We start from the raw sequence: 22,716 nt of genomic DNA, 5'->3' as shown, positions 1-22,716 counted from the left end.
TTGAAGAAACTAACGTTGCAGAATCAAAATTCCAGAGAGTAGAAATGCAAAGACAAGATATTCAGTAACAGAAATTGCTTGAACAAAAGTGCAGAAATAAAGAAATTGTTGAAACTATTAAGAAATAGCAAGGAATTAAACTATCCATACTGAATCCATATCAATTCTCAAACCACACCCTCTTGCCGTCACACAAGAGATTGGAATTGCAATCTGCGAATCCAAAAATCAAAGGAGAAGAATGAAGAAACTTCTGAACTTGGGCTCAATTTGATCTCGCGAACTTCACCAAAGAAACCCTCTTCGATGCTGAAAACATATTCAAATCGAGCTGAAATCACAGATTGTCTGGAATCTGCAAATCTGAGTTCTGAGATGACTTGTGGGGCTGTGGATGATTCGAAATGCTAATGGAAACCACCAGAGAACCCCTCCGATGGTCTTTGATGTAGGATGGAGTGCCGACTTTGCTTTCTTCATCGTTTCTAGCAAAATCGGCAGATTCTGTGATAAAACTCAGATTCACGTCGACCTCGTCGTTGAGACCTCTCCGGCGAGATTCCAGCTGCAAGACTGTTGACCAGTAGTCTCCTTAAGCTTCTGTCATGATCTTGTAGCTTGAGATGAAAGGAGGAAGAAGGATAGGGGCTGCAGTGACGAGAAAACATGAACTCAGAATTCTGGCACGATGAACAGCAGGCGCATCCACTGTTCATCCGCGAGTTTTCTGGACTTTATACCTTGGTCCAATTTTACCGGAATTAGGGTAAATCTTGATTTGGTTTAGGGAGAATTTAGGGATTTGGTGTGAGGGTTGAACTTAGGTCAAGAGCAATGGGTTGGCTTAATGAATTTGGTTGGAGTCAAATAAAATGTGAACCTTCTCCACTTGGTTGAACTCCTCTTGAGTTGATTAGGCTTCACTTGAATCATGTATCAATTCCTATATCCTACAAGACCCAATTCAAATGGTGAGGAATATATCATGATTTAAGAAATGAAATGAAACTTAGCTCCAAATAATTCTCAATTTACAAACAATCTAAATTGTGTCAAGTAGCAAATAAAATTGGCTAAAAAGTCCCCATATCAACCAAGAAAATGAGCCCAAATAAATGAGTTATCAAATCCCCCACACTTATTCTTGTACGTCTCGCACAAGTTAACCAAACTAAGGAAATAACTAATGTTGTATCCCCTAACAATTCTCATTCATGTTAGAAAATTATTAAAGCAAGCTACCTAGGATATTAAGTTTCAACAACTCAAGCTATCATGAACTCCATTCTTACCTTGGTCGAACACATAATAATTTCATCCATCAGGAATAAAATGATAATGATAACACATCTAATCCTCACAAGGTAATTTTAGTGGCTCTCATCCTAACCTCAATTCTTAGCAATGGTAGAGATCACTCAAGCTACTCATGGCAAAAGCACTACCATATGCTTGCTTCTCATCTAATTTTCACCACCATCATAGATATCAAGATGCACAACTATGAAGGTTTATAACAATTGTAAAGGGAAGCAAAATCAAATGTAAATGAAAGAGTTAGTGTTGGAAAAGCAATAAAGAAGACAAAGTTTCAAGTAGAGGTGGAAGACATGGTACTAGGAAGCTATGTGATGATGACTTTTGACCAGGGCAGCAATCTTATGGCACAAAATTCATCTCCCCAGTTAACAGATCTTCAGCTTCAATAAGTGTTCAAATTGGTCTTGATCATGGGTATAATTTTCACTTGAGCTCCCTTGCCTCATGCAGCAACTGATTCTTATATTTCTGCATTTCAGGATTCAGATGGAACTTAATAGTGCAAGACTAAATCAGGAATTCACCTTGTTTTAACCAGAAATTCGAATTGGTATATTTCTTCAAAAGTTAAACATCTAATGGAATGAATTATAGCCAAATACTCATCAAAATTGGCCCAAACAGAATTTTAATATAGGCCTGCAATTTCAATTTTGAATCTGTAGTTAAGTTTCCAAATTCTGATACAAGGTCATTTCCATAAAATTTTCCAGCCAATTGAGCGTTAGAAGATAGTTCATTTGATATTGAATCATGAGGACCATGAATTTCATTCATTTCAAATTAGAAATAGCAAGTAAACTCAGCCCAAATCTGTATTCTGAAAATCAGAATCCAATTCATGAGTTGATGAGTTTCAGCTCCTCTTCTATCATTTTTACATCCTCCATTTTTGAAGCTTTTTTTCCACAGCAAGACCTAACTATATTCAGCTTGAATTATACCTTCATCAACTGCAGATTCAGAAAATCTAACCCAACTGCAGAATGGGCAAATTCAATTTCCTGTTTTCAGCTTCAAGTTTTAGCTTGTGTCACTATTTTGTATCAAATTCTTAGCCAAGAATTCATTTAAACTATGGAGATGCAAGCTCTTCATTTATCAACACTTAAAAAGCAGCTAACTTCCAATTTTTCAGTGAACAAATGACTTTTAACTTCAGTTAGCACAGCAAAGTGCAGATCTAAATTTCCTATACATCATCCTGACTTTGTGTCAACTATGCATCATTTAGCCATAAAAAAATCTCAATTCCTTTTCATCTCGCTTCTTAAGATCCCTATTGATGTATACTGCAATTATTTCCAGATTCAAACAACTCTAACCTGTCATAACTCATTTTCCAAAATGACACAAAAAATGCCTCATTAGCTGAAATTCCGGAATTCTTTCTTCCTAATCTTCTTTGAATTTCCGGCCAAAAATTGAACTTTAACCTTCAAAAGGTTGTCTTCTTATCAATCAATCATAGTTAGCTTGCCCTTCAATTCCTTCTAATCAAAAAGATATTTATGCACTCTAAAAACATCCCTGCATAGCTCTTTGCAGAATTCTGCATTTTGCATATTTCAGCAAACTCAGTAACTCCTTTGCCTTCCAGCAATTTTTAATGAAAGATGTCATTAGCAATTCAATGGTGTTCCAAATTTAGTGGTCTTCATTAGCTTTCCATTCTTGCACAGCACGAATGTTCATATTTGAGCATGTTTTTGTAGATTTGAGCATCATTCTGTTGTGCACAAATTCCAGCTACCAAAACTTCAATTCCATTTAGCACTGCAAATCAGAATTACTGAAAGTATTAAGGTTTGAATCGTAAAGAGTTGGCCTCAAGGGAGGAATTCATTTGACATTAAATTGAATTGAACTTGAATCCAAGTGTTGTAATTTTGAAACAGTATAAAGGCTTAGCACAATTCATCCTTCCATTTCTGATTTCTGGATTTTTTCCTGCACTTCCTGCCAAAGTTCCAATCTGATTACCTTGAATTCCATTTCTTTATGATTTTTTTCTGATTCCAGCTTCAAACTCAATACCATACTTTTGATTTCACCTGATCTTTCATTCTTTTAAATCAGAAGCTAAGCTTACAGTAGGAATCTGGTCCAAGAAAATTGGCATACCAATGAACTCCAACAGCAGTTTCAAGCATTTTCATTTAAGATTCACTCAATAATAGCTTGATTCACATTCTGATATAGCTAAGACGGATCAATTCAAAATTTGAGACTGAAATTTTTTTCTGCACTTGTCCCTTATTTCAGCAATTCAAATTCTTGTAATCTGAATATACAACTTATAGAGGTAAATCAAGCACAAGAATACCATTTGTTTCTTCCATTCCCAGAGCTTCACTCAAACTTCTCACTTATTCAAATGTTGTTCCTGATTTTTGATACACCTTGGCACACAATTCTGCATTTCCAAATAGATTGTTGTAGATTTCTATATTTTTCTGCATTGTACAACCATTCCTGCAAATTTCTGCAAATTCCAGATTTAGTAATGTTTCCGAAACTTAGTAATCTTCATTAGCCTGTCATTTGTACAATTTCCAGAATCATTTCCGAATTGCAACTTGCATTTCACATTTAATGTCCATTGCCCTAAATCTTTTCTTAAGTTCATCTTGTAACACATTGAATTTCCGAAGAATAATCCAAAGCTCAAAACACTAAGCATTTAACACTTCCCCCACACTTATTCTTTTGTCCATCTCGGCAAAAATGAAATCATCACATAACATCCCAAGTTACCACATCCAAAGAAATAAAACATTAGGATAGAAAAAAGATATGATGATTCATGCAAAGAAAAGTAGCAAAGACAATTTGTGGGAAATGTGAAAATTGAATAACCTTCATAAAGATGACTTAATCTCTAGTCAAGTGGCTTTTAAAAGACTTGAGCAAGTTCTAGAGTGACAAAAACCACAAGTGCATCACAAAATTAGGCTCAAACCTCACTAGGTAAGCAAAAGTTATCATTTCACTTCATCAATCTAGAATCCATCACTAAGTATTAACCTAATGCAATCCTAGAATCCATTCAAGCAACAAAGTCCCAAAACTTAACACTCAAATTTAACTTGCTTTTTAAATCTCTAACATGATATCAAGAATTGTAAAGGGGGTACAATTTATTCCTAAACCTAAAACTTCTTTGCGGAAATGAAATGAAAATGACCAAGCATAAAAAGATGATATCTACAATGAAGGATTTATTTTCAAAAACTGAAATCAACATCATCAAAAGCATAAAACCAAGGAGTTATTCTAGCAACAAGGTAAAGGAAATGATATCTACAAATGACAAGTAAAAGGTAAGATGGAACACACTCCCCTTCAAGTTGGGTAAATGGCGTCAATATGGTCCAATCTATCCACCTCTAGCACATTCACTCCCTCATGAAATTTCTTGAGTCGGTGGCCATTTACTTTGAATGTTTGACCAGTAGCAACTTCCTGTATCTCAATCACACCATAGGGAAAAATATTAGTAACACAAAAGGGCCCTCCCATCTGGATCTCAACTTACCCCTAATCAATTTCAGACGTGACTTATACAAAAGCACTTTATCACCAATTTTGAATTCTTTTACCACAATGTGCTTGTCATGAAATTTCTTAGTCTTTTCCTTGTAAATATGTGAATTCTCATAGGCTTCCAGTCTAATCTCCTCAAGTTCTTGAAGTTGCAATTTCCTTTCCTCTCCAGTAGTGCTAGTATCAAAGTTACATGCTTTCACTGCCCAATATGCCCTATGCTCAATCTCCACTGGTAGATGGCAAGCTTTTCCATACATAATTCTGAATGGAGACATTCCTATAGGGGTCTTGAAAGCAGTTCTATAAGCCCATAATGCATCATCAAGCCTTTTGCTCCAGTCCTTCCTATTTGGTCCAACAGTCTTTTCAAGAATTGATTTAACTTCCCTATTACACACTTCAGCTTGCCCATTTGTCTGAGGGTGGTAGGGAGTAGAAATCTTGTGCACAACCCCGTATTTGCTCAGCAAGGCTTTCATGTGTCTGTTACAAAAATGAGACCCTTGATCACTGATGATCGCCCTGGGTACTCCAAACCTGCAAAAGATGTGTGACCTGACAAAACTAACAACCACTGAAGAATCATCAGTTCTGGTGGGAATGACCTCCACCCATTTGGAAACATAATCAACTGCCAATAAAATGTATAGAAATCCATAAGAGACAGGAAATTGACCCATAAAATCAATTCTCCAAACATAAAAAATTTCACAAAATAACATAGTTTGTTGGGGCATTTCATTCCTAGGGCCTATGTTTCGAGTTCGCTGACACCTATTACATGATTTATAAAAAATATATGCATCGCGAAATAGGGTGGGCCAATATAATCCACACTCTAACACTTTCCTAGCAATTCTCTGGGGTCCAAAATGCCCACCACATGCTAATGAATGGCAAAAAGTAAGTACAGAATGAAACTCATAATCAGGAATACATCTACGAATGATCTGATCACTATAAAACTTCCACAAGTACGAATCATCCCATACATAGAATTTTGAATCACTTTTTAATTTATCTTTTTGAGCTTTTGAAAATTGTGTGGGATAAACATGTGCTACTAAAAAATTAACCAGATCCACATACCATGGAATCTCACCGTGTAGCTGTAGGAGGTGCTCATTTGGAAACTCATCAGCAATATCCGTGTGGTCAATTTCTCCCTCAATCAAGCTCAGGTGATCTGCCACTAGGTTCTCCTTTCCACTCCTATCGCGTATCTCCACGTCGAATTCTTGGAGCAAAAGCATCCATCTGATCAACCTAGGTTTCGCATCGGGCTTCTTGAGGAGGTATTTCAGAGTTGCATGATCAGAAAATACAATCACATGAGAATACAATAAATATGATTTGAATTTATCCAAAGCAAACACAATAAAGAGAAGCTCTTTTTCAGTTGTGGTATAGTTTGCTTGTGCAACATCCAAAGTCTTTGAAGCATAACAAATAATGTGTGGTGCTCCATCTACTCTCTGTGCAAGTACAACTCCCACTGCATAATTTGAAGCATCGCACATTAACTCAAAAGGAAGGCTCCAATCTAGTGGGCTAATGATGGGTGCTATAACAAGGGCTTCTTTCAGCTTCTCAAAAGCCTCTTTGCACTTCTGATCAAAATGAAAAGTCACATCCTTCTGCAGTAGCTGAGTCAAGGGAAGGGCAATTTTATTGAAATCACGTATGAATCTTCTATAGAAACCTGCATGACCAAGAAAAGTTCGAACCTCCCGCACGCATGCGAGGTGAGATAAAGAAGATATAACATTAATCTTAGCAGGATCTACTTTAATACCTTCCCTAGAAATGACATGTCCCAAAACAATGCCGTGCTCAACCATGAAATGACATTTTTCAAAATTTAAAACCAAATCTGTCTCAATGCAACGATTCAAAACTCGAGATAAATTTTCCAAACATGCATCGAAAGATGAACCATTAACCGAAAAGTCATCCATAAAAACCTCCATACAATGCTCTAATAACTCACCAAAAATGCTTACCATACATCGCTGGAAGGTCTCTAGTGCGTTGCAAAGTCCGTAAGGCATACGTCTGTAAGCGAATGTACCAAAGGGGCAAGTGAAGGTGGTCTTATCTTGATCCTCAGGAGAGATGCAAATATGAAAATATCCTGTATATCCATCAAGGAAATAATAGTGGGACTTCCCTGCCAATCTCTCCAACATCTGATCAATAAAAGGTAATGGGTAGTGGTCCTTTCTGCTAGCCTGATTCAGTTTCCTATAGTCCACACAAACTCTCCATGAATTCTGAATTCTAGTAGGCACCAACTCATTGTCCTCATTAGCTACCATTGTAATGCCTGACTTCTTGGGAACCACATGAATTGGACTTACCCATTTGCTGTCAGAAATAGGGTAAATAATGCCAGCCTGTAAAAGTCGAGTCACCTCTTTCTTTACAACGTCGAGTATCAATGGGTTAAGTCTTCTCTGTGGTTGTCTCACTGGTTTCATATCCTCCTCTAAATAAATCAGATACATACAAATCGAAGGACTGATACCAGGAATATCAGCAAGTGTCCACCTAATAGCTTTCCTATGCTGTCTCAAAATTCCCAATAATCTCTGTTCTTGCTCTGGCTCTAAATTCTGAGCTATAATAATGGGTAGCTGTTGTCCTTCTCCCAAAAATGCATACTTAAGGTGTTCAGGAAGGGGCTTCAACTCTGGCTGTTGTGCATCAATAACTGACTGTAGTGATTCTTGGGGTATTGCTCCCTCTATGCAATCCCCTACACTTACATATTCACCTTTTCTTGATTCAGGTGACACTTCAATCAAAATATGTGATTCTTGGGGTATTGCTTCCTCTATGCAATCCCCTACACTTAAATATTCGCCTTCTAATGAACTTGAACTACCAACGAGCTCCACATCAACTGCTCCCACATTACCATCACTTTCAGTAGAAACCTTAGAATCATATAGGCACTCCTCACCCTCAGAAATATCCAGCCGAGACTCAAGGCCAAAAGTCAAATCCATGCTAATCAACTCATCTGCTATATCAATGCTAAGAATAGAGTGGTCCTCTGACGGGTGCTTCATAGCATCAAATAAACTAAACTGAACCACTGTATCTGCAAACTCCATGTATAATGTTCCAGCGTGCACATCAATCTTCGTTCTTGCAGTCTTCAGAAATGGCCTACCAAGAATGAGTGGAGATCTATTCGCAAGTAAATCTCCCTCCATATCCAGAATGTAGAAATCTGCAGGAAAAATAAGCTCTCTCACCTTCACCAACACATCTTCAATCACTCCGGCTGGATGAGCTTGGCTATGGTCAGCTAGCTGAATAACAACTCTGGTCTGCTGTAGAGGACTAATTCCAAGTGACTGAAAGACTGATTTTGGCATCACATTGATTGATGCTCCTAAATCCAACATGGCATCTTCGAAAACACAACTTCCAATCTCACAAGGCACAGTGAACACTCCAGGATCTTCACATTTTTTAGGAACAAGCTGAATAAGGGCTGAAACATTCTTCCCCATGCTTATCAATTCATTCCCCTTCAATTTCTTTTTGTGAACACATAGATCCTTGAGAAATTTAGCATATTTCAGAATTTGCTTAATCATTGTCAACAAAGGCACATTCACCTCCACTTTGATGAATAAATTCACAAGGTCTTGAAATTCTCTAGCTTTCTCTTCCTCTACATTCTTTCTTTGCTGAACTTTTCTTTGAGGAAAAGGCAAAGGGATGTGAATATCGACACCTTGCTGTTGTGAATTACTGTCCAAATCCTGAGCTGCTGTTGCTACTTTTCCTGAGCCATCTAATTGAGTAGAATCTGATAATATTGGCTGTGCAGAATTCGGTTGAACAACACCAACATTTCCAGGTAATGCAGAATCTGTTTGGGCTGAAGATGCTGGAAAATTCCGAAGCTGGTTTGCAGTAGAATCTAACTTATTTTGAACAAAATCTGGAGGTTGCACAACATTTGTTGAAGCTGGAATTAAACCTGATGAAACCAGATTTGATCCACCTGGAATATTCCTCACTAATTCTGAAGTTGTCTTACCACTTCAAAGAGTCAATGCACTAACATTTCCCTTAGGATTTGGAGTTGTTTGTGAAGGCAATTGACTTGATCATTGGGCTTGCATCTGATTTATGTTGCTTGCTAATTGGCTAATTTGTCTCTCAATGTTTTGCAAAGAAGAATCAGTCAGTCCTCTGTTGATGTTGTTGCTGCTGTAAAGCTAATTGTTGTTGTTGCAAAATCTGCTGCATCATATCCTCCATCTTTTGTTGCTGCTGTGTACTTGCTGCATTTGAACTATTGTTACTACTTTGATTTGAATAGGACCTCGGTTGAGAAGAAAAAGAAGAATTTGGTTGTTGCCAATTCTGTGTAGATTGCTGGAAATTCTGGAGATTCTGTGATTGTTGGAAATTTTGTGTAGGTTGCTGGAAATTTTGAATTTGCTGTTGAAAATTTGGTTGCTGATTTTGTGGATGGAAAGAGGCATATGATTGCTGTTGGAACTGATTAGGATGTTAAAATTACTGATTTTGATGCTGGAATTGGTTTGGAACAGAAATTGCTGAAAATTCTGTACATTCTGATTTTGAGGTGGTTGTTGGTAGAAGGAATTCCCGTACTTCAAATTTGGATGATCCTTCCAACTCGGATTGTAGGTGGAAGAATTTGGATCATATCTTTGCTGAAATTGTGGTCTTGATATAGCCGCCATTGATTCATCTTGATGGAGATTTGGACATAATTCCGAAGTATGCTCTTGACTCGAACAAATGCCACAAACTCTCATCATTTGAACTGGAAAAGATGAAATTTGGCTAGCACTATTCAACGCCATTTGTTTGACTAAAGATGTCAACTCCAACAATGAACTCTTGATCTCCTTTTGCTCATTTGATACTGTTTGAACTTCACCAACTCCTCTAGTAGTAAGTGCCCTACTCCCAAATTGTTGAGAATTTTCTGCCATATTTGCAATGAGCTCCCTTGCTTGTTCTAGAGTCTTGTTAACCAAAGCACCTCTAGCTGCAGCATCAATCATGCTCCTATCCATAGGTAACAAACCTTCATAAAAATATTGAACAAGTAACTGGTCACTAATTTGATGTTGAGGACAGCTTGAACACAATTTCTTGAACCTCTCCCAGTAATCATAAAGAGTCTCTCCCACAACTTGTTGAATACCACAGATGTTTTTCCTTATAGTTGTGGTTCTAGAAGCTGGGAAGTATTTCTCTAAAAATGCCCTCTTCATGTCAATCCAACTCGTAATGAATCCCGCTGGAAGATAGTACAACCATTCCTTTGCTGATCCTGACAATGAAAATGGGAAGGCTCTCAACTTGATATCCTCCTCTGAAATGTCTTGTGGTTTCATAGTAGAGCAAACCACATGGAACTCATGCAAATGTCTGTTAGGATCTTCCCCTGATAAGCCTTGAAACTTAAGAAGAAAATGAATTAAACCTGATCTGAGCTCAAAATCCACTGACAAGCCTGGATAAGTAATGCAAGAATACTTGTAAGTCATATCAGGAGCAGCAAGTTCCTTCATAGTTCTGTTGTTCTCTGCCATTGAAATATCCAAAACTTGAAAATTACTTTCAGAAATTTCTGGTGTTCTCTCTTGAATCCTCAAAGCTCTAAAAGTTCTTTCAATCTCTGGATCAAGCTCAAGCAATTTATTGCATGAAGACCTGGTCATAAACCACAATCAACAAGTAGAAACAAATAGATAGACAATAAATCAAGACAATGAAAGTAAAGAAAAGATGGCACTCTGCTCAATCCAAAATCAAACAAACACAACTAAAACTCTAGTGTTCCCCGGCAACAGCGCCAAAATTTGATAAGCCTAAAATTCTACATGTCACAAATGGACTTATCAAATTAACGTAATGTTTTAGAACCCTAAATTTGCACAAGAATTATGTAGTATAGGGCCCAAGTTGATTTTTCTCGAGGAACCTAGTGAGTGAATGCTTGAATTAGATCCAAATGTCTTCTTGGGTTCTTTTTGGGTTTTCTTCTTAAAAGTGGAATTGTGGTGTTTTAAACTAAATCCTAGATAAAAATCCAAATGCAAGATTTAAATCAGCAAGATTAAAGCAATGCAAAGGACAACAAGATTGAAAATAGAAAATTTGATGTAACAGAAATTCCAAAAATGAAATTTGAATTTGTAGAAAATTTTAGAAACGAATAGAGAGATTGAAAACGGAGCAAATACTAAGTCTGCCACTTTTCATAAACTAAATTTCCTAAATCAGATAAAGAACAAAATTACAGAATTTAAATCTGATGTTGCAGGATAAAATTTGCAGAGTTCAGATTTCAGGAACAAGACAATTGAAGAAACTAACGTTGCAGAATCAAAATTCCAGAGAGTAGAAATGCAAAGACAAGATATTCAGTAACAGAAATTGCTTGAACAAAAGTGCAGAAATAAAGAAATTGTTGAAACTATTAAGAAATAGCAAGGAATTAAACTATCCACACTTAATCCATATCAATCCTCAAACCACACCCTCTTGCCGTCACACAAGAGATTGGAATTGCAAGTTGTGAATCCAAAAATCAAAGGAGAAGAATGAAGAAACTTCTGAACTTGGGCTCAATTTGATCTCGCGAACTTCACCAAAGAAACCCTCTTCGATGCTGAAAACATATTCAAATCGAGCTGAAATCGCAGATTGTCTGGAATCTGCAAATCTGAGTTCTGAGATGACTTGCGGGGCTGTGGATGATTCGAAATGCTAATGGAAACCACCAGAGAACCCCTCCGATGGTCTTTGATGTAGGATGGAGTGCCGACTTTGCTTTCTTCACCGTTTCTAGCAAAATTGGCAGATTCTGTGATAAAACTCAGATTCACGTCGACCTCGTTGTTGAGACCTCTTCGGCGAGTTTCCAGCTGCAAGAGTGTTGACCAGTAGTCTCCTTAAGCTTCTGCCATTATCTTGTAGCTTGAGATGAAAGGAGGAAGAAGGATAGGGGCTGCAGTGACGAGAAAACACGAACTCAGAATTCTGGCACGATGAACTGTAGGCGCAGCCACTGTTCATCTGCGAGTTTTCTGGACTTTATACCTTGGTCCAATTGAACCGGAATTAGGGTAAATCTTGATCTGGTTTAGGGAGAATTTAGGGATTTTGTGTGAGGATTGAACTTAGGTCAAGAGCAATGGGTTGGCTTAATGAATTTGGTTGGAGTTAAATAAAATGTGAACCTTCTCCACTTGGTTGAACCCCTCTTGAGTTGATTAGGCTTCACTTGAATCATGTATCAATTCCTATATCCTACAAGACCCAATTCAAATGGTGAGGAATATATCATGATTTAAGAAATGAAATGAAACTTAGCTCAAACAATTCTCAATTTACAAACAATCTAAATTGTGTCAAGTAGCAAATAAAATTGGCTAAAAAGTCCCCATATCAACCAAGAAAATGAGCCCAAATAAATGAGTTATCAAATCCCCCACACTTATTCTTGTGCATCTCGCACAAGTTAACCAAACTAAGGAAATAACTAATGTTGTATCCCCTAACAATTCTCATTCATGTTAGAAAATTATTAAAGCAAGCTACCTAGGATATTAAGTTTCAACAACTCAAGCTATCATGAACTCCATTCTTACCTTGGTCAAACACATAATAATTTCATCCATCAGGAATAAAATGATAATGATAACACATCTAATCCTCACAAGGTAATTTTAGTGGCTCTCATCCTAACCTCAATTCTTAGCAATGGTAGAGATCACTCAAGCTACTCATGGCAAAAGCACTACCATATGCTTGCATCTCATCTAATTTTCACCACCATCATAGATATCAAGATGCACAATTATGAAGGTTTATAACAATTGTAATGGGAAGCAAAATCAAATGTAAATGAAAGAGTTAGTGTTGGAAAAGAAATAAAGAAGACAAAGTTTCAAGTAGAGGTGGAAGACATGGTACTAGGAAGCTATGTGATGATGACTTTTGACCAGGGCAGCAATCTTATGGCACAAAATTCATCTCCCCAGTTAACAATTGTAATGATTTTACTGTACTATTTTGATTCATATATGCATGGTTTGATGTTAATTTCATAGGTTTAAATCATAGTTACATCACATTTTGTGCATTGTATAGATTTTGAACTTAATTACAAATTATTTTATTTTTATGTTATTTGATGCTAATATTTGATTCTTATTTTGTAGGCATCAAAGAATCATAGTGTTGGATCTATTTGAACCAAAATTGGGCTCGAATCAGAGTTTAAACGAGAAGATCAAGCTTTGGAGCATTAGGGGCCGTTCATCAAGAATAGGACAGATCTGAACCATCCAGTGAAGATCTGGCCCATCCAACTTAATGAGGAGGAGATATCAGCCATAGATGAAGATCCAGAGGTTTTGATCCAGATCTGAGTTCATATAGCCATTGATCCAGCCCGAATTAATCTGGACCGTTCATCGAAGATTGGGCAGATCTGAACCATCCAGTGAAGATCTGGTCGATCCAACTTAAGGGAGAGTAGATCCAGACCCTAGATGAAGATCAGTACCTCTGGATCGGATTTTGGATGACTTTTTACCGTTGATCAAGAGCCAAATCAATCACAGCCGTCCATTCAGATCTGGAACAGATTCAAAACAGAAGCTACAATAGCTTCCAGGCTTTGTTGATCCTCCATAGCGTGCAGCTTCGTCCCGGCGCGCGACTTCTTCCGGATTTCGGCCCCGATTCCTTCTCCAATCTACCTCTCGAACTTCAACTTCATTGTAGAACTTCACGACAGCTCATCCCGATCTTCTGGAGCCATCGAAGGGTGTTCCCTCCAGCGCAATCTCCACTTCTGTGATACCTCTGTTCACCTCAGATTTGGAGGTGTTCCTCCAATCTGAGACTCCGGTTCCTATCAGTGATGCTTGGAGGTGGTCCCCCGGCGTTATTGAGTTTCATCCGATGCCCATCCGCAGTTCGCAACATCATTCCAGATCCAGAGATCCAGAATTGCAGATTTCTAGCTTTCGGCACTTGAGTGGGTTTAGGGTTGTTCTAGCTCACCGGGGGTGGTCCATCGGTGTTGTTGAGCATCCCTCGAGCTGATACGCCACTGTGATTCTCTACTGAGGTCCGAAGTTGGGTGTTCTCGACTTCGGCACTCTTGTGTGACGGCAAGAGTGTGAGGATTGATAGATTGATTGTGAGAATGGATTGGTTTAGGGTTTTATTTCTTTTTGCTACTGTTTTATAGCTTAGAACATATTCCTTTTATGTTTGTTATGTTTTTAGCAAGTAATTTAGAATTTCATTTCATTGTTGAAGCTTTACTTGTGTTTAATTTGTGCTTGGTTAATTGTTAAGTGGATAGGTTTTAAATTAGGGTTTTAATTGGTGCTTTAGGTCAGATTTATTCTATGTCTTGTCATTTTATTCTATGCTTATGATTAGATTTAATTGCATTTCATTATTTCATATTTAGTTTAAGTGTGTTGATGGTTTAATTATAATGTAGGGTGATAATGCATTATGGTTTGATCATTGGCACATAGTTAGGTTTCACTCTTGCTTTAGATTAGTTTCTTTATTGCTGTGCTTTTCTTTTGTTAGATTTATATTCAAAGTTCAAAACCCCAATTCCATATTAAAAATCCCAAAAATAGGAATAAAACACAATCCTAGATTACATCCTACCGTTAGTTCCTCGAGGTTCGATCCTGGGCTCGTTACTACAACGTAATTGTGTAATTAAGGGGTTTAGTGGAAATACATTATTAATTTGATTTACGAGTGTGACAGACTCGATACCAAATTTTGGCGCCGTTGCGGGGGAGTAGATATTCAATGTTTGGTAATTTTAGGATTGTTTTTATTTTGGAAAACCTAGAAATTTTGTTGTTTTGATTGCTTGCATGCTTATATATCCATGTGTTTGATTTTATTTGTTCCTGAGTCTATTGATTTTACTTGCTAATTGTTAGTGTAAGAATAGGGAATTCAGTAACCATGGATCCATATTATCCGCATTTTAGAGATTGGAGTCAGAGTCATTATTATCAACCTCAGATTGGGATTTATGCGCCTGAATATCAGTATGAGGATGTACAAGAATAATTTACAGAGTCAATTTGGAAATTTAATGAAGTTATGCAGCAAATGAGTGAGCATCAAGAGCAACAATTTGCAAGGATATAGAATATTCAGAGTCAGTTAGATCAGATTGCATTATCCATCAATCAGTTACAAGCACAGAACGCCAGTGAGGAGATGAAAAGTAGTGATTTTGTCAGGCCTGACCCTACTTCTATTTCTTCACAAGAATTTTCTAATATTATTTGTGATGATGATGTAGTTGTTCATATTTCTGATTCTACTAATAGCATTGCTTTAGATGATGTGAATGATGCAGGTATTGTTATTAAAGATGATTTATGTGTAGGGGAATGCTTACTGGAAGCATTACCTCAAGAATCACTAAGAATTGAGGATGTAAGTGTAGGGACTTGTGCTATGGAGCCAAGCACCCAAGAATCACTACATGAAGTTGTACATTCACCAGAATTGGAGTCTGAGCAATTACTTGATGAGGAAGAAGTAACAAACACCACTCTAGGTACCTTTCAAGATGACAAGGTGAGTATTTTTTGTGATACATTAGAGAATTTTATAGAGGTGCCATTCATTGATTTTATTAGATGTGATGCATTTCTTGATATATATTTTACCCACACTAATGTTCTCCTATTTTTTTTTACCCCACATGTGTGTGGGAGGTGTTTTCTTTGATTGATGTTATAGGAGAACACAAGCTTCCGGAGTGGGTACTTAAACTGAACCAACTCCGACCTCCAGAAAAAGCTTTCGATGGAAAAATGATGAATAAGAAGAATTTAAGTGGAACCATGATTACTCTATTATCGGGGTGACTTCTTCTTTTGAATCTTCTTCAACCATCGAGAATGAAAGGGGAGTTGGTTCCAATTTTGCTTCCTTTTGCGTTTTAATTCATGCTTTGTTAATAAATTCTTGCTTTATACGTGTCTTTAGTTTAATACTTTTCATTTGCATTTTAGTTTCATACTTTGCATTTGCACTTTGTTTATACATTTTACAATTTTACTTTCATACTTTGCATTTTGTTAGTACATAGCATGTTAGTTGAATAAAATTCTTCATGGGAATATTTAAGTAATATTTTTAAGATGGTAAAGGTTTCTTAAATTTGATCATCAATTTTAGGTCATTGTACATGATTGGATACCCTACTTGCATAATATTGGTTAAAATGGTAGTGGATTCCATGTTGATCGATTTAGCTTGATTGCATGAAATTACCTAGAGAGGACCACCTTAAGCCTATACACTATTATTTTCTTTTGTGTGACATGCACTTACAACAATTGAACTCTAGAACTTGCTTAATTTCTTTTCAAAGTCACAATAGCATTTGTATGTATGAAAAGGAAGGATGTTTGTCATTCTTGTTTCATTATAAATTCTAATTTCTTTCTCCACAATTTTCTTGAAACATTCTCATTCAACATTTTAACCCTTGATCACTTTGCCTTGTCATCATTCCATTATTAGTATTGGTTGAATTCTTGATGATTTGGATCGACTAGATGAAAAAGGATTAAGTGTGGGGGAGATGTATAGAGCTTTTGTATGCTTGGATTCATTTGTGAATGAGATTCAAGTTCAAGCCAATGATGGAGATTTGGAAGATGCAATGGTGTTAAATGCTGAAGGTTTTAAAGATGGAGTTGCTATTGTGCTAGAAAAGAAAATGCTGAAATTTGCAAACTCTGTTAGAGTTGCTGTGCTGTATTGCATTCTGCAGAAATAAACATTATAACTATGGAGCAATGGAAGATTGAAGGAATGCTAATGAAAGACTTATTTAGAGAAGGCTGCAGAAGCAAGAATCTGTAGAAAAGAAGAAATATGTTGCTGAAAAGTTTGTATCAGTTTTGTATCAAAAATTAGAATGCATTATCCAAATGAGTGGAAGCTTAGTTGGATTTAAGAATTTGCTGAAGATAAATGGTATGCTTGTCTTTCATGGCATCTAAAAATAAGGAAGGATGATTTCAGTACAACATGATTTCAGAACAGAATCTGGACACCAGAAATGCAGAAATAATGAATTTCTGTGACTATTGAAATCTAATCACAATGGTTTGAAATTTAGAATTCAATTGGTGAGTAACATTTCATAAATGAAGCACTTGAGCATAGCATCATTTACTTTGAAATTTTGAAGAAAGGGGCAACAATGGGTACTGTAAACAGTGAGGTTAAAATGCTGGAAACCAAGATTCAGAACTTAACCTTGAATTGGATTCTGGATGATGGGCTGTTGTGGTATTTAATAATTTCTTCTTTTGCTTTCTAGTAGTGCAACATGAATGCATCTTTCAAGTGGTTTGCAAGGAGAATAATAAATCTAGGGAGTTGTAGAAACTAATTGTAATTTCTGATTTTTGAAACTGTGTGTTGCTGAGAAAATGATAGGAGTTGTTGCTGCAACTAGGTGGATTCTGCAGAGATGACATTGATGTATCAGAAATTACATTTTTGGTGTCACAATCTGATGAAGTTTATCTGATTAACATTGTTTTAAATTGAAGCACCAATCATTATAGTGTTAAATCCTTCACCAAGTTTAAATCTTCATGGTTCAAGGCAAGGGCCTTTGGATTTCTAAATTCTGAAACTAACTGAAGTCGAGTTTGAAATCAAGATTTTGAAATTTATCTCTGAAACTAATCATTTGGTATGAAGAATGCTGAGTTTTAAAGCAGAAAATTTGATATTCATGTAAGAAGTCAACTTAGAAGAAGAAATGTCATGATTGTATAATAATGAATTTTTGCTGGATTCTGAATTTGAAGTTGCTGATCTGGAGGAACTAGAAGGATCAAGTTTATGAAAATAGGAGATTTTAAGCTGCAGATTTAATGGTTGACATGCTGGAAATTTGAATAGTAAGGATCAAAATTCAAAGTTGAATTAATAGAGTACTGGATGGTGCAGTGAATTCAAAGAAATCAGATATGGAATGCTGAATTGTGCCAAAGCTTTGTGCTGTTTCTGAATTACAGAAATTTTGGATTCAAGTTCAAAACAATTGAGTGCCAAATGAGTTCCTTACCTAGTTCCAACTCCATCCGAACCAAGCCCAAATATCTCCAAATGCAGAATTCTGAAACGTTGAGACTGTAGAAAAGAATGTAGAAACAACTGATTTCTGGAATTGTTCAAGTACACTGCACTGTTTAGTGCCAAGCTTATTTGCTGATTTTGAAGAGCAGGAATTGAAACTCAATTTTGTGTGGATTCTATGCTAAATGCAACTCTTTGTGAAGCTGAAATCTCCATGTTATACACTGAAATTACCTTAACTTATAGATCTTGAAACTTTATCTAAAAAAGGGCTTGAGGAATGGGTTCAGACCATGAATTCCTGCAAATCTGGATGCTCAAATACTAGAATCTGTGGAGCTCCAATCCTGTGAGATTCTGCTGGACTTAAGTCTTTGAATTCAGAGATTGCTAGGAGATTAAAGAACCAGGATATGAAATTGCAGTGCAAGAATCTCTGTTAATCAAGGGATAGGTTTCAATTATTGTTATAAAGAAATCAGAAACTTGCAGCAATGAATAACCAGGAATTTCAGATTTCTGAAATTTATTCTTTGAAGTTTTGAAATAATAGTGAAAGAGTGTTGTCTTTCTGAACTTAATTGTGAATCTGACTCTGAAATTGTAACGCCCGAAAATTCTCAAAACTATTTTAGGAATATTCTATGATTTTTCTGGAATTATTAGATATTTTTCCGGAATTTTCCGAGTAGCGGAAGTAGCAAAAATTATTAGAAAAGTAAAATGGCTTAAGCGGGAATCGAACCCGGGACCTCTCGGGTCCGCTAAACCTTTAGTTAGCCTTAGTAACCGGTGAACCCAGCAGGGTCGTGCTGAGAGAAAGGAGAATCAAATATATTTATAATTGAGTTGGGACAAAATACCCACTTAATATAAATTAAAAACTTAAGTTGGTTTGGTTTATTTTTAATTTGGTTCGGCAACCTCTTCCCCTTCAAACCCTTACGCTGAACACCTCTCCCTCTCCTCCCTCTCTCGGCGCCAACCACAAGGAGAACTAGGGTTCCATCCCTAGGGTCCCAAGGTCACTTTCCGGCGACGATTTCAGCACAAGGACGTTTCCCTCCGCGAGTAGAGCACGTGGACGCGAGCGAATCGTCGAGAAGTCGTCTCCACCGAAATTTCTAGCGATTAGATTTGTAAGAAATCTAGCACACAAGGTAAGAAACCCCTCACCTGCAGTATAAGTAGCTCCGTTTGATTTTATACGCACTAGTTTAGCTATATGCAGTTTTTATCGACGCATAGGGTGAATTTGACCCTCCTCGCAGATTTAGGGATTTAGTGAGTACTTCTAGATGGGCCGGACACGTATTCCCTCTTCAGTGGGGGTTCCTAGACGTTGTCGGGTGCCTAGAAGTGGTCTCCCTAATAGAGGGGAGAGTTGGGACACACTAGGTGTTCGATAAATTAGCTAGTTAAGTTAAAATGCAGATTAGGCATTTTAATAGCTCAGTTAAATGCATTAGAAGCATTTAAGTTAGTAAATCAGTTTATTTTAGCTTATATGGGACCACGGTCCAATGGGTGGGCTCCCACAGTCGCCTTTAGGTTCAGACAACCTAGCTCTAGGTTTAGATAACCTAGAAACAGCAAGTTAAAACAGTTAGCTATATTCAGTATTTTATTTTCAGTGGCACTGTACTGGATCAGATATCCATTGGGTTGGACTCCCATAGTCGTCCCTAGGTTTAGCTAACCTAGTAAACCCTACTAGATTCGGAACTTGCAATCCCGGGTCTAGTTAGGGATGCGCGCACAGCAAGTACAGTTGCCAGGGCCCATCAGCAGCATGTTTAGTATTTTCACTTACTATATGTATAAGGTTTTCAACCTTTCACAAATTAGTTCGTGAATTCAGTACAGTCTTAGCAGTAGCTCAGTTTTTAGTATCAGCTTAGTTCTTCATTGATACCATGTGATTGATATCATGCTCAGTTTTAGATATGCCATGATTATATGCTTATATGCCATGCCATGTTTAGTTTATTCAGTATACTTAGCATATCCTTTCAAACAACATGATTTAAAATCATATTTGCATCGTATGCATGTTTTAGTGAGGTAGATGATTTCTTACTAAGCTTTTTAGCTTACAGATACTATTTTCCTTATACTGCAGATACAGGTAAAAGGAAAATGGACTAGCAGTGGGGGCTGGAGGTCAATGCAGATCAAGATGTGTGTGGAAGGAACTGGAATAAAGATCCTAGGGATCTAGTTTTATTTTATTATGCATTAGAACGTGTTCAGCATGCATTAGTACTTATAGCAAGCATTATCTTATGTTTCTGTTAGTTAGCAAGAGAATAGTTTAAAACCTTGTTAGTTTTGGTTTCCATATGTTTACATGCCATGAATTAGTATTCTATGCCTTAATTATGTTTAGCATGTTAGCCATTACCTAGTAGAATGTTTCCCTTAGCTTGTATAGTGTTGTATAGTGGCTTTGGCACGCATCAGTACTGATATCAGGGCCTGATATGAAATCAGAAACCCCTGATCGGTCAGCAGACCGATCAGGGAGTCTCTGATCGGTCGGTAGACCGATCAGGGACCTGGGTTCTGCGAACAGAAGCTTTCTGTTCGTTCCCTGATCGATCCATGGATCGATCAAGAGCTGGGTCGCGAGAAAAAAAAAATGGCTCACTGATCGGTCTGCAGACCGATCAGTAAGCCACTGATCGGTCTCATTGACCGATCAGGGACCAGCTGGATCGGTCGGCAGACCGATCCAGCAGCGTACAGAATGGCATCATAGTTTATGGATCGGTTGGTTGAACGATCCGGAGTTTCCTACCGTGCCAGTATCAGTAGATCGGTCTGTGGATCGATCCGAAGTTCATTATCAGTTGTAAACACCTCCCCTAGTATGTGTACAACTCCTAGGTACACCCAGAACACTAAGTTAAAGTTTACAGCATTTAGTTCAGTAAAATTTTAAATTAGCCAGTTTTCATTCCGCATTAATAGTCCAGCACAGCATTACGTAACGATCGGCCTCGCAGCCTAGCTAGTAGGAGGCGGGTCGTTACAGAGTGGTATCAGAGCAGTGTTCCATACTTCCTACACACACATCAGCATTGAACCTGCAACTTCCAAGTAAGAATACCTCTACTTTATTTATGCTTTCTGTTTCCTTATTATAGATCATGTTTATAGATAAACTGCTGCATGATAGTATGTGATAGTATATAACATGATAACGATAGTCATACAATTATGATTGTAATAGTTATTCATGTTCTGTCCTCTATGTCTTTAGCAATGGCACGAGGACGCCCAACTAGAAGGGCACTAGCTAGTGAGCCCCAGCAAGAGGCAGGCAGTTCAGTGCCTCCCCCAGACCTTACAGCATTAGTGGCTCTTTTACAGAAGCAGCTAGCTGAACAGCGACAGGAAATAGCCACCTTAAAGGCTAATCAGCAGAGTACCCCCACAGTCACCCCGGAACCGAATCTGAAGACTCCAGAAGTCTTAGAGGTTCCACCACCATTACCAGACAAAGACTAAGACACAGACCAGTAGCCCCAGCAGGTGAGCCAAGAAAGGAAGCCTATTTGATCCAGTGGCAGAGAGTCAAGAGAACTTCTCAAGCACTAGTGAACCATGGGATGCACAAGCCCTGGTTCAAAACACCGGAGAGCACGATGGAACTGGCCAGAACACGAGAAGGTGAAGTGTGCCTCCTTCGCTGACGGAGATGCACGCATGTGGTGGGAAAGAATCGGAAAGCACACAGTGAACCGGATGTCATGGGTGACTTCGAGAAAGAATTCTTCGAGGAGTTCTTTCACATACGGGTTACAAATCGCCACTACGACGAGTTCACTGAGTTTCGTCAGGGCAACCTTTCAGTTGAGGAAGCCGTGAAGAAATTCAACAGGTTGGCTCGTCTATGCCCAGAGCTAGTCAGCACAGAGAAGGAACGAATCCGGTTGATGCTCAAGATGCTGAGGCCAGAGATAGCAGTGAACGTGGCTGGTGGCATACATAGGCCACAAACCACAGAGGAGTTAGTGAGCAGTGCCTTGACCACAGAGCATTACCGGAACAGCATAAAGCAGCTGAAGCAAGTCTCCTCAGAGTCCAAAGGCCAAGGAAACTCTCACACTCAAAAGCAGCAAGGCCACAGCTCTAACTGGAAAGGGAACTCCAACGGCAAGCGCAAATCAGGGATTGACCCAAAAGGAGGACCATCTAGCAAGCGACCCAGTTATCCAAAGTGTGCTACTTGTGGGAAATTCCACCCAGGGGTTTGTCGCAAGGGCACACGAGGATGCTTTGAATGTAGACAAGAAGGGCACATGGCCAAGCAGTGCCCGAACAAGACCGGTCTTCCTCAGCCACAGCAGATTCAGTATATCAGATGCAGGCCGCTCTAGAAGGTCCACTTATCAGCCAGGCAGATTAGAGCCCTCCAGCATGGCGAATGTGAGGATCTACTCACTTACCGAGAGGACGAGCCAATGCCTCGAGCTTGTCACAGGTGTCGATTAGCATTTTACAATATAGTGCTACTGTTCTATTTGATACTGGGCAACCCATTCATATATAGCCGTGATGTTCTCCAAAATTAGAAATACCCCGAGGTAATCTGGTCGGTTTTGACGACACCGCCGCAGCGAGATCATGACATCCACGACCGCTCAGAGGCAAGGC

General features: G+C 38.1%; 1 protein-coding gene across 1 annotated transcript; it reads right to left on the bottom strand.

Annotated features, from left to right (window-relative positions):
• LOC121984465 lies at positions 1-8,481 on the bottom strand. Its single transcript, XM_042537398.1, has 2 exons — positions 5,959-8,481; positions 1-950 (listed from the first exon to the last, which is right to left on the bottom strand). The coding sequence occupies exons 1-2, from the start codon at positions 8,478-8,480 to the stop codon at positions 944-946; spliced, it is 2,529 nt and encodes an 842-aa protein (XP_042393332.1). The 5' UTR covers position 8,481; the 3' UTR covers positions 1-943.
• Between the last annotated feature and the right edge of the window lie 14,235 nt (positions 8,482-22,716).

Source organism: Zingiber officinale, chromosome 5B, assembly GCF_018446385.1.
Source record: "Zingiber officinale cultivar Zhangliang chromosome 5B, Zo_v1.1, whole genome shotgun sequence".
Taxonomy (NCBI): Eukaryota; Viridiplantae; Streptophyta; class Magnoliopsida; order Zingiberales; family Zingiberaceae; genus Zingiber; species Zingiber officinale.
This window is presented reverse-complemented; position numbering and strand designations above follow the sequence as displayed.